The sequence below is a fragment of a genome, unplaced genomic scaffold, assembly GCF_019419815.1.
Source record: "Pyrus x bretschneideri cultivar Hongxiangsu unplaced genomic scaffold, Pyrus_bretschneideri_v1 Contig40, whole genome shotgun sequence".
In the NCBI taxonomy this organism is placed as follows: Eukaryota; Viridiplantae; Streptophyta; class Magnoliopsida; order Rosales; family Rosaceae; genus Pyrus; species Pyrus x bretschneideri.
Window position 1 is genome coordinate 1,052,838 of NW_025999724.1, and position 13,588 is coordinate 1,066,425.

A 13,588-nucleotide genomic window follows, 5' to 3' on the forward strand; every position below is an offset into this window, starting at 1 on the left:
TGTTTTTGAGTTTAAAAAGTTGAATTCAGATAGAGTACCGAACACTCTTAATGTTAGAGCATCTTCAAAGGAGATGCCAAAATATACACATCAACTATAACAGTAAAAATAGACTACACTAATATTCTCCAACCGAAGTGTCAAATCCTATGTGGCAATGATATGGATTGGTAACAATAGAAATGGTCCTTGAGATTTGCATAACACATCACTTTAGTCTCTGAGATTGAAAATCAATAGAAATGGTCACTGAGATTGTCCATCATCCATTATTTTGGTCATTATGTTAAAAACTCCATTAAATGTCCCAAAGTTCTTGGCCGAAAGTTTTGGCAATTTTCAAAGCTTCATAACTCAATCGTTTCTTAACCAAATTCGACCCAGAATATATCAAAATGAAGATAGGAAAGTGTAGAACAAGATTATATCTATTTAGAAGCCCAATGGTTGCTAGAGATGGCTGGAAAATAGTCTGAAAGGTGACTGGTCCGCGAAAAACTAGAATACTCGTCGGAAACTGGGTAAACTTTAAACGTTCATAACTTCTTCAATAATCAACGAAATCGAGTGATTCAAAAACGAAAATCATACTTCTTGACAATCCAAAAGAATGATATCTTTTTCGACAGCTAAATCCCCGTGGTTTAGCCATCTAGAAAGATGTCATTCTTTTTGGATTGTCAAGAAGTATGATTTTCATTTTTGAATCACTCGATTTCGTTGAGTATTGAAGAAGTTATGAACGTTTAAAGTTTACCCAGTTTCCCACGAGTTTTCCAGCAAGCTAGTCACCTTTCAGGCTATTTTCCGGCTATCTCCGGCAACCATTGGGCTTCCGAATAGGTATAATCTTGTTCTACATTTTCCTATCTTCATTTTGATATATTATGGGTTGAATTTGGTTAAGAAACAATTGAGTTACGAAACTTTGAAAATTATCCAAACTTTCGGCCAAGAGTTTCATGACACTTAACGGAAGGACCAAAATAACAAATGGTGGACAATATCAGAGATCATTTCTATTGATTTTCAATCTCAGTGATCAAAGTGATATGTTATGCAAATATCAAAGACCATTTTGATTAAAAATCATTTAAATTTTATATTTAAAATTTAATATCTTCTTTTTGAAGAAGGTTCCAGGAGCAGATTTTTTCTGAAGTTTTTGTGCATCCCTTGTGATGCAACATGGAAGAGATAAAGGGGCATTTCATTTTCCTTTTCATTTTCCATCATTTCCCAAGATGCCAAAGAAATCCTCTTCTGAATTTGACAAGTTATTATTACTTATCAGTGCTAAAACTGTTGCTCGTCAGCTGTATAATGTACGAGGTGGCAACGTGTAGATACTGGAAAATCAAAATTTGACTGACATTGAAATGTTGTTTTATTTATTTATTTTGTCATGATGAGATTTGACTTTATAAATTGCGTAGCTGTATAATGATGTTGACATGACAATCACATGTGTTTTATTTTTTATTTTTTTATTTGGTCGAAACATGTGTTTTACTTTTTGATACAACAAAATTGGCGTGAAGCCAAGTAGCCAACACTAGGGCTAGAAAAATATCCCGAAAATCCCTATCCCGAACCGAAATTATCCCGAAAGTTTTGGTTTTTGAAAATTTTCGATTCGGTTATTATCCCGAACTGCCCAGTTCGGTTTGGTATTCGGTCTAGCATCTGTGAATTTCGATTTTTTCCAAACCGAACCAATTTTAGAATATTACCTCAAAAATGAGGCCACAAGGATTCGAACCCCTTATCTCCTATTAGGAATCATGGAACTTCACCACTAAGCCAACTCTCGATTGTGGAGAGTATAATACAAAAAATATATTTATATGCTTAATAACCATTAGTTACTTATACTTAACCACGGAGCCAACTCTCTATCTCACACTGAGACTCTCACTAACCTCTCGGATCTCTCTACACTCTCTCATCTCCTCATTTGCTATGTCAACATCCTCGGATTCAACACTCTCTCTAATCCCTCGAATAGTCTCTACACTCTATGCTCTCCTCCTCCTCCCTTTGTCACAAACTCAACACGTTGGCCGTCAATTCATTGACCACTACACCATATTCCAAATCCAAACTTCCATGATTCCACCTCCAATGACCTCCAAATCGAAGCTTCTCTAATCTGAAGGTGCCAAACTTCATGAAATTATTGTACCTTGATTTGGATTTGGATTCTGAAATTGAGGATAAGGGTTTTGAACTTTCAATTTGGGGATTTAGAATTAAAATTAGGATTTTTGTTTTGAAAATCCCCGAATTTCAGTTACTGCATGCTTGATTCTTTGTATTTTTCTGCTTTTGAATTTTGATCAACGGCTTCTTCGATCCTTGACTGTCTGATTTTTGATGGGTTGTCTGCAAATTTGGGATTAGGGGACTGGAAATTTGTTATTTGGGGACTGGATTCATTCGATCTTCCTAAATTAGGTTGATATCTTATGACGACATCCATTCCTGATCCCGAATCGAAAAACCGAAACAATTTCAGGATTCCCGAAATTCAGGAATACCAAAATTCGGATACGGTTTCGGGTTTTAGAATCGTATCCGAAAAGAGTTGGTTTGGGATTCGGGCTTTGGGTTTCGGTTCGGGATCCCGACCCCGAACCACCCTTAGCCAACACATTGAGTTATTCAGAATTTGATTTTTTTTTTTCAAAGTAGATTATTTTCATTAAATAAAAATAGTAGTACATGAAAAGGAGAGTCCAAAAAGCAGTCCATAACCTAAATATAAGTCCAACAACAAATAAAAAAAAAATGCAATAAAAAGGCTCAAAAGTGGCCAGATGAACAACAACAAAAAAACCCTAAAACTGGAATGAAATCCAACAGCTACAAATGTGCCTCTATCGCAAGGCGGCCGCCACCACCAAGACAATGAACCAATGAAACAACTATATGAAAGCAAGCCACCCGAGCAGTGAGCACTCTCATAATCCTACCAAATATTGCACTTTAACAGCTACCCAACACATGAGGAGAAGTACACTGGCCGAGTAATTGAGGCTGGTGGTTGAGGACGTGTAATGGAAAGTAGCAACGAAGAAAGAGAAAGGGCCATGAAAGTCCAGACTTGAGACAAGTTCAGGGAAATTGAGACAAAGTTCAAGGAAAGCCAAAACAACGGCCAAAAAAGAAAAATGCAAAAAATTAAAACCTTTCGAGTGGGAAGGATGGAGAAGAGGAAAGATGCAAAGGGTGGAAAATGAAAGGGAATAGGAAGGAGGGCTAGAAGAAGGTGGGAGTCAGGCTACTACTGACCCCAAGCTGGAGCAAAGGGCAGCGGCTAGGGAGGCTTTCAAATCTAGTTTGATGGGTGAGATGGCATGAGTTTGGGAGAGAAGTAGCTTTTTTCACTGTCTCATTTTTCAGAATCTAGTTACGTACAAGACCTCTTAGTTATCAATATAGAGAAATACTACTCGATTATAATATTAATTGCATCCCATATTTGAACACTCAGAAAATCATGTAGTTTCCTCAAATATTTACTTTCATCCTTGGAGGTTTTTTTTTTTTTTTTTTGCTTTTTCGCCCTTTTACTAATTGATGTATTGGACTAGGACTAGAGTAAAAACAAAGCGATGCTAAAAAGACAGAGAGAGAGAACTACTGTTTGATTTTTTTGAAGTATGATATGCATGTGCTTTAGGAGTTGATCGAGTAATGTTAGAGAGACTAAATTTGTAGACTAAATTTGCAAATTAAATGATGTGTCACAAATAAGAAATAAGCACGCTTATCAACGTTTAACTAATAATCCACTTATTAACTTCCATGTCATTTAGTTTATAAAATTTAGTCTTCTTAACATTACTTTTAGGAGTTATGAGCATCTATGACTTATACATATTCTACCATGATCCGTATAGGTTTATTTCTAGTTTATCTGGTTTGTTAAATTTTCTTAACTCTACAAAGTTTCGATATTAGAATTCTTAGCAGTGACTTGTTCATACAGTAACCTAATCTTCTTGCTTAAAATTAAGAATTTCAGTTATTTGAATCGAGCCTATATTTCTGAGTCAAATGTTGTGACATAATATTTACTTATGTGGCCCATCTGTAGTTGACATAATATTTACCAATTATATGGTCTATCTTACTTAAAATTAAGCTTTTGCACGTTGGTTTTCTTTGGTAATTTTTTTAATATTTGCCACCCTTGTATTCTTTTCTAATTAGGTTTCAACCTACATCGTTTGTTACCACACCAAAAAAAAAAAAAAAAAAACCTACTTAAAAAAAATAATAATCAACGCATAAAAAACACATTTTTGCAATGTGTTTTGTTTTATTTTGTTTAGTATTTTTCCTTCATTATTGGGTGCGATGGCGGGTCCGAGAGACTCTCATGACTCATGTCCCAGGCCCCAAACACACCATCCACATTCCAGATTGGATGTTCCAATCCGTCCCCAAAAGAAACGGCGGTCTTATACTTTTGGCCAAGTTATTCACAGGTGCAGAAAAACGGAACCCTTTTGCCTTTTTCACTTGTCTCTTCGCGTTACCCAACTGATCAAATCGGTTGATCAAAATTCAGTTCTGATCTAATATTCTAAGAAGAGCAGCTTTGATACTCTCTTCACTTCTCATGTTATCAGGCACCTTCACCACAACATCTTGCAGCATGAGCTCGTTCATGCATGACAAGCTCGCATGACACATCTCAAAGTCCAAGTCACGCAGCGCCACCATTAACCTAGCTGACGGGTAGTTCACATTCTCGGACCGAACCCTAATCATGGCGTCCGAACACACTATCTTCACCTCCACCTCGAGCCCCGTAGACCCACTCGCCGACGAGTTGGGGGGCCGCGTTTGATCTACCGACGTCGTGGTGCTCTGATTGTCCAAGTTGTCGACGGTCTCGGCTTTCACTTTCTTGGACTCTCTCTGCACCTGCGACTCCATCTCGTCCACCTTGCTCTTCAGCTCGATGATGTACGAAACGGCGTCGGACAGCAACGATGCCTTGTCCATTCTCGACACGTTCGGCACCACTGCTCGCAGGGCGCAGAACCGGTGGTTGAGCTTCTCCCGCCGCTGCCTCTCCGCTTCCACGTGGTCCAACGTTGCGTCTCGCCCTAGCCCCGGTTTTCGCCCTCGCTTTTTCGGCGTCCGTTTGGGAAACTCCGAATCCGAAGGTTCCGGGTTAAGGTTATTTAGATTCGAAAACGGTATCGGACCCGGACATGCTCTTCCGCACTTCTTCTTCATCGCCGTTATATCCAAGGGGACTTCCTTTTTGTTTTCTTCTTCCTGAACGCCGGCGATGATGTCAACGTCGGCGAAGGAGAAGTTTCGGTTGATGAGATTGATGGGGGATCTGGTTCCCGGTTCTTGTTGGTCCGAAACAAGGTCCGACCAGAATAAGGATTTGGTTTGCTGAACCAGGTTCCAGTTTTCTCTGATCAAATCTGAAGAACCCAGCTCGAGAACTCCGGTGGGGGTTGGGATGCAGACTAGGGTTTGAATCCCATGCATTTGTGCTTCTTTTGCTCTTTCGCAGGCGTAGGATTGGAGCTCATGGCTTCCAGTCAGCCACACCAAAGATCCAGAGCTAAAAGCCTTGCCGGGAACATTAGTACTAATGCTTTCACCGACGGAGAAGGATCGAGTGAACGACCTGACGAAGAACCCCTCGATGTTCGTGGTGTTGGCGTTTAAGCCCATGTTGTGGAGAATCATGTCTTGATAATGGTTATCTGGATTGTTGGTGTCGTTGATGAGGGATTGGATGCCCTTGAGGATCTTCCTTCTTTCGGATAGAACTTCGTAGGGGTTATGGTGGTGGTTGTTGGATGATGCGTCTTTGGGGCCTTGGAAATGGCCGTCTCCCCAGGTCAGGAAGAGACGGCCATTGTACAATTGGTGGTCGTTTGAGGCTTGCCAGAAGATGGCGTATGACCACCAGTCTGGCTGGGATTGAAGAACGAATTGGAGCCTTTGTTGGAGGGATGGATGGTTTTCTTGAGGCAAGGAGACTAGGGATGAGGATGAAGAGGGGGAGATTATTAATTCTTCCATAAGTGGCGAGGCCAAAACTTTTGTGGGGAGATTGAGTCCCGAATTTAGTGGACACAACTCAATGAGTGAAAGATGCTATAGGAGTAGTTTAGAACAAAAGAGATTGCTTGAGGGAGAGATGGGTCCTTACAAAAGTTGGGGTGGATGGGGCTTTATATATGGTTCATGGATACTCAGATTTTATGAGACTGAGAGTGAGCAGTGTGAGAGAGTAATGTGGGGTCCAAGTTTGGTGTTGCTTGGGTTCTAATTTAAATAAATTGGTCCCAGGACCCAGGCCAAGAGAAAAACAGAAAACTTTTATTTCTTTTTTAGACGAGCTGAATCTTTCACTTGCAATTAACTTTACAATTAAAATTTTATAATTCATATCGTTTAATCTTTTAATCTCTATTTGAATATTATATCTACAAAAAATTATTATAACAATAGATCGTTTAATAATCTAAATATATCAAAATAAATCAACGGTTTAGATACCAAGTAGCATATTCATGATGAATTGTTGATTTGTTCGTTACATTTGAATGACTTAACGATCTTCGATTCAAATGATTTTTTGTAAAGAAGATCTTCTAATAAAAATTAAGAGATTTAACAGTTTTTATTGATTATAAATTTTATTTTATTTTTTTAAGAAAAAAAAATGGTCAGTTGGTGGTTTAGCCATGACATTTCACTATTTCGGGGGACGAGAAAAACTCATAGAGGTATTTCAACCTCTCCCTGATCACTATCGTGCGATTCACAAGCACCAAAAATGAAACCTATAACATGCTACGTAAAATACGAACCTAGAATTCGTTTTCGATCACTGAACCACTCCGTGATCATTATCGATTATAAAATTCTAACGGTGAAGATTTTTGCATGTGAGATAATACAAGCATTATCTTTAATTTAATATTGGTTGGAAAAATTAGGCTAATAGAAGCTATATAAAGCCTTAGGAGGGTGAAGTCACTATTGGGCAGCACTAGCAGATGGAGTGAAAGGGAAAGGCATAGTGGCTGATAGGGGCCATACGCAACTGTCTTCCCTCTCTTGCTTGAATGATGTTTAAACGCATCAATTACAACGAATTGTCCTTCCCTTCATCATCAATTGATGAAACTACTTTTGACATGATACAAAGGTTTTGGGTACGTAGTTTTTGAAAAATTCAATTATAAATGGGACCAGATTTAGCCGTGGTCGTTAACAATCATATGTAGTTTTACTAATTACGTATGAATTATTACATACATGTTTTAATTGAAGGTTAGGTATTAATTCCTAATGCATATTCTTTTTGTGATATCTAAGCAAAAACGTACATTTAACATACAATTCGTCTATGATGTTTAGATCATATATAAAGATGTAAGACTCACTAAGTTTTGTGAAAACCTTTTGAAAAACCATGCAACTTTTAAGAGTGTGATGTTCGCCTTAAGTGAAATCACAATTATCAATCACAAGAAGACCTCCTCAATTTCAAAGTGATGTTCCAACAAACATTACATCAAATTATTTGTCTAAATATTTTAATGGTGATCAACTATTAAGACAATTAGATGGTTTATATGCAGGGATTATTAATTCAAAGCAAACATGCATAAATTCATAAGCGAATTGATAAAAGAAAGCATATTCAGATTAAGGCTCTTGACCTCGCTGCAAAAGAAATTAATTACACATAATCATGATTAAAAAGAAAAGTATCATTAAGAAGAAAAGATAGAAAACACCCTTTAAAGAAGAATACAACCCGCCAAAACCTAGCCAAGTTTTCCAAATTAATGTGTAAAAAACTCTAATGGCCTACTAGTGCTTATAATTAGCACCTTATTCCCAATCCTACCTAAATAAGGCATTTTTAAAAACTAGGAAACAAAATAACAAAAGAATAACTTAAAATCACAAACCTAACATAACTAGGCAATCTGCCTAGTCTGAAACACTTCACGTTTGTAGACCAGACCAGCACCAAAACTGACCCAAAAGATCTTGTTTTGAATATTAAGATGTTCTCTACAACTCTATAAAAGGGCCCAACTCCAGAAAATGTCATCTTCATGCTGAAAAATCACAATTAAGCCCAATAGGTCAATCTGCCAACACTACGCATTGATTCTTTAATCCTTCACCACAATCAAATACTTTAGAATAAAATGTTGAAATTTTGATACAACCTTCTTGACAGACTTTTGAATCTACTCCAACTGAAAATTCTCTCATTATTTTTTGCATAGAATAAGGTCACATCTCCTACATTTGAAATATTAAACACAGTATCAAATCTCACCAAATTACACTAAGAATATGGTAAAATATATAATATGAAATCGACTCATCAAAAAGTAGTCAAATTGTTTATTGTGTTATTCAATACTCTTAACTGGGAGTAAAATCTTCAAAACAGTAAGATTTTTAATTGGAATTAAAATCGAAACTAGTGTGGTGTTAGTTAAGCACAATCCAACGTTCAAATTATTTTCTTTGCAATTGTTAAACTCGAAGCAGTAAGCATGAGCTCATACGTAATTGCATTTTTACATGTTCACAAAAAGGATTTCTATAGTAATGCTTTTAGGTTCCTTGTGGTGTGAAATAGGTAAATTCTAAGGAAGTCCGAACCAGAAAACTTTTTTTATGGTACGATATAAGGTGTAAAAGCTTGTTGATGGGAGGGTACGTCGGAGGAATTGGAGAAAAAAGTTGGAATAGAGTAATCTGAGTCAAGTGAGGGAATATACGTAAAATGGGTTTTCCTTCTTCCACACGTTCCCACAAACTGTTGTGTCTTAGCATAAACCTAATTTGGGTAAAATCTGATTCAATATGGGGAACTTAGGTTTGGGTCATGAGGATTCTCTTTGGATTCTCTTTGTAGGGATCTGGAGGATCAATCAATCGTTTTGCATTCATCGTACATTATGTGGTTAGTTTTCGTAAGGTACTATTTATCTTTGATTTTAAATAAAAAATTTAAAATGATTTTTGACCACACAATGTATAATGAACGGACACAATTAATTGATCATCTGGATCTCCACAAGAAGATCCAGCTAGGATCCTAATCCCATGCTTACGGGGAAGGAGTGGGTTTAGCTTCACAATGTGCTAGCAATAATGTTGTTCAAATTCTTCTTTGACAAGAATCGAACCTCAGACCTCTCACTTGCAAGTGAAGAGGAATACATACTAGATCGTAGTACTAAGTGGCAACTCTAAGAGCATTTTATATTTTCGTTGTTTTTTTTTTATCGATGTGGCAGGACAAGACCGATTATCGTACAAAGTTTCTTTTTTTTGGAAAGGAGGGTTGAAACCTATTTTCTTCACCATATGTTGCGGATTCACCTATTGAATCCTAGCTTGTAAGAAAAGTTAGAGATGTAAAAAATTTCTTCTTCTCATTTCACTCACATGCAGAATAATACATTTACATCAGTATATATAGATACAATTCTATTGACATAATTGACCCTAGCATTCACAGCTAATTACACATTGCCCTTGTTTAACTAACTCCAACTATACAACTACTATTAGACTCTTTACACCCCCTTAAGCTAAGACTCGGGGCATGAAAGGTGGCAAGAGGAAGCTTGGACTGTAGAAAACAGAATTTGTGCTTTGATAGAGATTTGGTGTGTATATCAGCTAATAGATTCTGGCTGCAGACATATAGAACTTTAACCAGATGCGCCAAGACTAATTCTCGGATATAATGATAGTCAACCTCAATATGCTTTGTCCAAGCATGAAAAATAGGATTGGAGGCAAGAGAGATTGTTGAAAAGTTATCACACCAATTGGTTGGAACTTTAGACAGAGGAAAACTTATATCAAAAAACACTTTGCAAATCCAAGTAATTTCAGCTGCAGTGTGAGTTAAAGATCGATATTCAGCTTCGGTTGAGGATCTTGCTACAGTTGGTTGCTTTTGGGCATTCCAACTAATCAAGTTCTTACCCAGAAAAACACAAAAACCAATTTTAGACCTCCTATCATAGGTGCAACCTGCCCAATCGACATCAAAATATGCAGTGAGGTCTAGAGAACCTTTTTTAAACCATAGGCCTTGTGTAAGTGCACCTTTGAGAAACCTGAGAATCCGTTTTGCAGCTTGCATATGTTGTTCCCTTGGCGCATGCATGAATTGACAAACTTGATTCACTGCAAAGGAGAGATCAGGTCTTGTCTAAGTGATATATTGCAAGCCACCCACTATAGATCTATATTCAGTGGGATTAGAGAGAAAAAGACCACTGTGATCAAGTTTAGAAGTACCAAGAGGAGTTACACAAGGCTTGGCACCTGCCATATTAGTCTTGCTAAGAAGATCAAGTAAATATTTACTTTGATGCATGAATATGCCTTCAGAAGTTCTTTGTACCTCTAAACCCAAAAAATAATGAAGGGGTCCCAGATCCTTAACAGGAAATACTTGGTTGAGTTTGTGAATGAATTGCTGACATATATATTTGGTCCTGTCACAAGGATGTCATCATCATAGACCAAAACAATAACTGAAACTAGAACTTGGAGAACACATAGTTAAGCTTTTGAGGAGGATTGCTTGAAACCAAGTGTGTACAATACTTGAAAATTTTTGTCAAACCAAGCCCTGGGAGCTTGTTTTAAGCTATACAAAGATTTGTTGAGTTTACAAACATGACTAGGGAGATTGGAATCAATGAAACCAGGTCGTTGAGTCATAAAAACATCTTCCTTTAGATCCCTATGTAAAAAGGCATTGCTAATGTCTAATTGATTAAGAAATCAATCAAAGTGAACAGCCAAAGTTAATAAAATCTGAATTGTGATTAGCTTAGCTATTGGACTGAAAGTATCTTGATAGTCAATGCCCTCTTGTTGATGAAACCCTTTGGCTACTAAACTAGCTTAATACCTGTCCACTGTACCATCAGGTTTTCTCTTAATCCTGAACACCTATTACAACCTACAATATTCTGAGACTGAGAGTGAGGTACCAAGTTCCAAGTACCAGTGAGTTGAAGAGCATTAAACTCTTCCCGTATAGCCTTTCTCCAGTGTGCATACTTTGAGGCTTGTAAATATGTAGAAGGAACAAAATCAACATCCACAGGTAAGGGATGCTTAGTTGCAGAATAAGCCTTTGGTTTAAAGATATATGGCTTAGATCGTGTGAGCATAGGGTGGGTGTTGATAGCAGCAGAATTGGATGTAGCATTTGATGAGAGTGTTGGATAGGAAACATTCTCAGTTGAGGAAGGCACATCGGATTGAACTTCATGATTTGAAGATGAATTTGAGTCCTGAGAAGTTGTAATAGACTTCTGTGGTACAGAGAAGTGCAAACCAATAACAAGAGATGGAGAGTGAGAGTTCTGGTAAACTGACACAATGGAAAGAAGATGAAATGGAAACTATGTTTCATTGAATTGCACATGTCTTGAGATATATATTCTCTGAGTAGTAGGATCAAGACACCAATAGCCCTTATGCTGCAAGCTGCCCAGAAATACACATTCTTTACTCTTGCCTTCTAACTTGAAGTGAACATAAGGCTTTAACCAGTGATAACATGAACAACCAAAAACCTTTAACTTGGAGTAATTTGTTGAAGACTTGAATAAAATTTCCCATGGAGAACTTTTCAAGCTAGAAATGGGCAGTCTATTTATTAGATAAATGGCAGTAGAGAATGATTCAACCTAATACAAATGAGGGACTTTGGATGCTACTAATAAAGTCCTTGTTGTCTCAACCAAATGTTTGTGTTTTCTTTCAACACAGCCATTTTGTTCAGGAGTATGTGGACAATTGAGTTGATGAGAGATGCCATAAGCTTGAAGAAATGATTTAAACTGGTTACTAGTAAATTCACCCCCTGAGTCTAACCTCTAACATTTGATTTTATTACCAACATAATTTTCAACATAGGTTTTGAACACAACAAAAGTGGAATATACATCAAATTTGGCCTTTAAATGAAAGAACCAAGTATATTAGTTACAATCATCCACAATTAAGAGATAATACTTATAACCACAAATAGAAATAACTGGAGCTGGGCCCCAAACATCACAATGTAACAGACTTAAACTAGTAGTGGAAAAGGAACTAGATTGAGTAAATAGAAGCTTATGATGCTTTGCAATTGTAGAGTTGGAGCAGAAGAAATCAACGAAGTGCTTCCCTTGCAGTGCAAGCTTATTTGTAGATAGAACTCTCCTGAAAATGGAAGAAGAGGGCTGCCCCAAGCTACTGTGCCAAATATTCACAGGTGCTTTAGTACATACTAAAGCATGAGATGGCGAATGAGATTGAGAGAAAGAAGCAGGGATACCTTGAAAAAGATAGAAACCATTTCTAACCGATCCCCGCAAAAGCATCTTCCTCGTAGAATGATCCTTAACAACAGATCCATTTGAGTTCAAAGTCAAAGCACAATAATTATCTTTGAGAAATTGATATGCAGAGAGTAAATTGTGCTTCATTTTCAGAACATGTAAAACATTGTTCAATTTAAAAGAAGCATGAGCAACATTTAAGGACGTCTTGCCAGTATGATGAATGGATAAACCTTTGCCATCGCTGGTATATACCTTATCTTCATATGTGTAAGAAGTATGAGAAGTAATGTTGGAGATGTCATGTGTGATATGAGAGGTAGCACCAGAATCAAGAATCCAAGAATGAGATGGTTTGGAGGCATAATGAGTGTACATGGCAGCAAGTTTGGTAGGAGGTACTTTCCCAAAGATGTCTGGATTCATTCGTTCATAGCAATTAATAGCTTCCTGGCTTGTGGATCCACAAATTTGACAAATGTTACGAGAGCCAGAGGAACCTTGAGAATGAAATCCTTGATTGTTGTACTTGTTGAAGCCAGAATTAGAGTGATTTCCCCTATTGGTGCCATGATAGTGGCAATTGCCTCTGTTGTTATGAAAACGATTGTTATTCCGGCCATGATTAGAGTTGTAGTGAAAATAATTTTGCATAGCTTGATTCTGAGCTGTATAAGCCTGAGAGGAATAGGGTGTGGGAAGTAGTGGTTGCTGATTCTAAGCTGCATAAGCTTGAAATGGTTCAATAGCAACAGATTTCTTGCGACGAGCCATTGACAATTCTTTGGTAAGAAGAAGACCATGAAGTTCATCCAAAGTAGTAGATGATAATCAAAAAGTGATAAAATCAATAAATGAGTCAAATTCCTCTGGTAGACCATGTAATGTAGCAGTAATTAAGTCACGATCGGACATAGAAGCACCAACGGCTGTTAAGGAATCGAAAATTTCCTTGATTTGTACAAATACTTAGAAATCAATTTAGATTCTTTTTTAATAGACTAAAGGTGAGATTGAAGCTGATGAACATGAGCATCAGAAATTCTCCCAAAACGATGTTCCAATTTAAGCCATAAATCACGAGAAGAAGAAACCCCAACCGTGAAAGGAATGATCTCATCCGAGAGTGTAGAATTCAACCAGATCAAAAGATTTTGATCTTTTTCATACCACTGTTCAAATGCATGATTGAGTGA

The 13,588-nt window shown here is 37.3% G+C and overlaps 1 protein-coding gene across 1 annotated transcript; it reads right to left on the bottom strand.

Moving 5' to 3' along the window:
- Positions 1–4,453: 4,453 nt before the first annotated feature.
- On the bottom strand, positions 4,454–6,308 carry LOC125469083 (transcription factor MYC3-like). Its single transcript, XM_048565993.1, has one exon. The coding sequence runs from the start codon at positions 6,064–6,066 to the stop codon at positions 4,576–4,578; it is 1,491 nt and encodes a 496-aa protein (XP_048421950.1). The 5' UTR covers positions 6,067–6,308; the 3' UTR covers positions 4,454–4,575.
- Positions 6,309–13,588: the final 7,280 nt, after the last annotated feature.

Excerpts from the sequence above, each read along its gene's own strand:
- LOC125469083 (XM_048565993.1), bottom strand. The coding sequence starts at position 6,066 with ATGGAAGAATTAATAATCTCCCCCTCTTCATCCTCATCCCTAGTCTCC.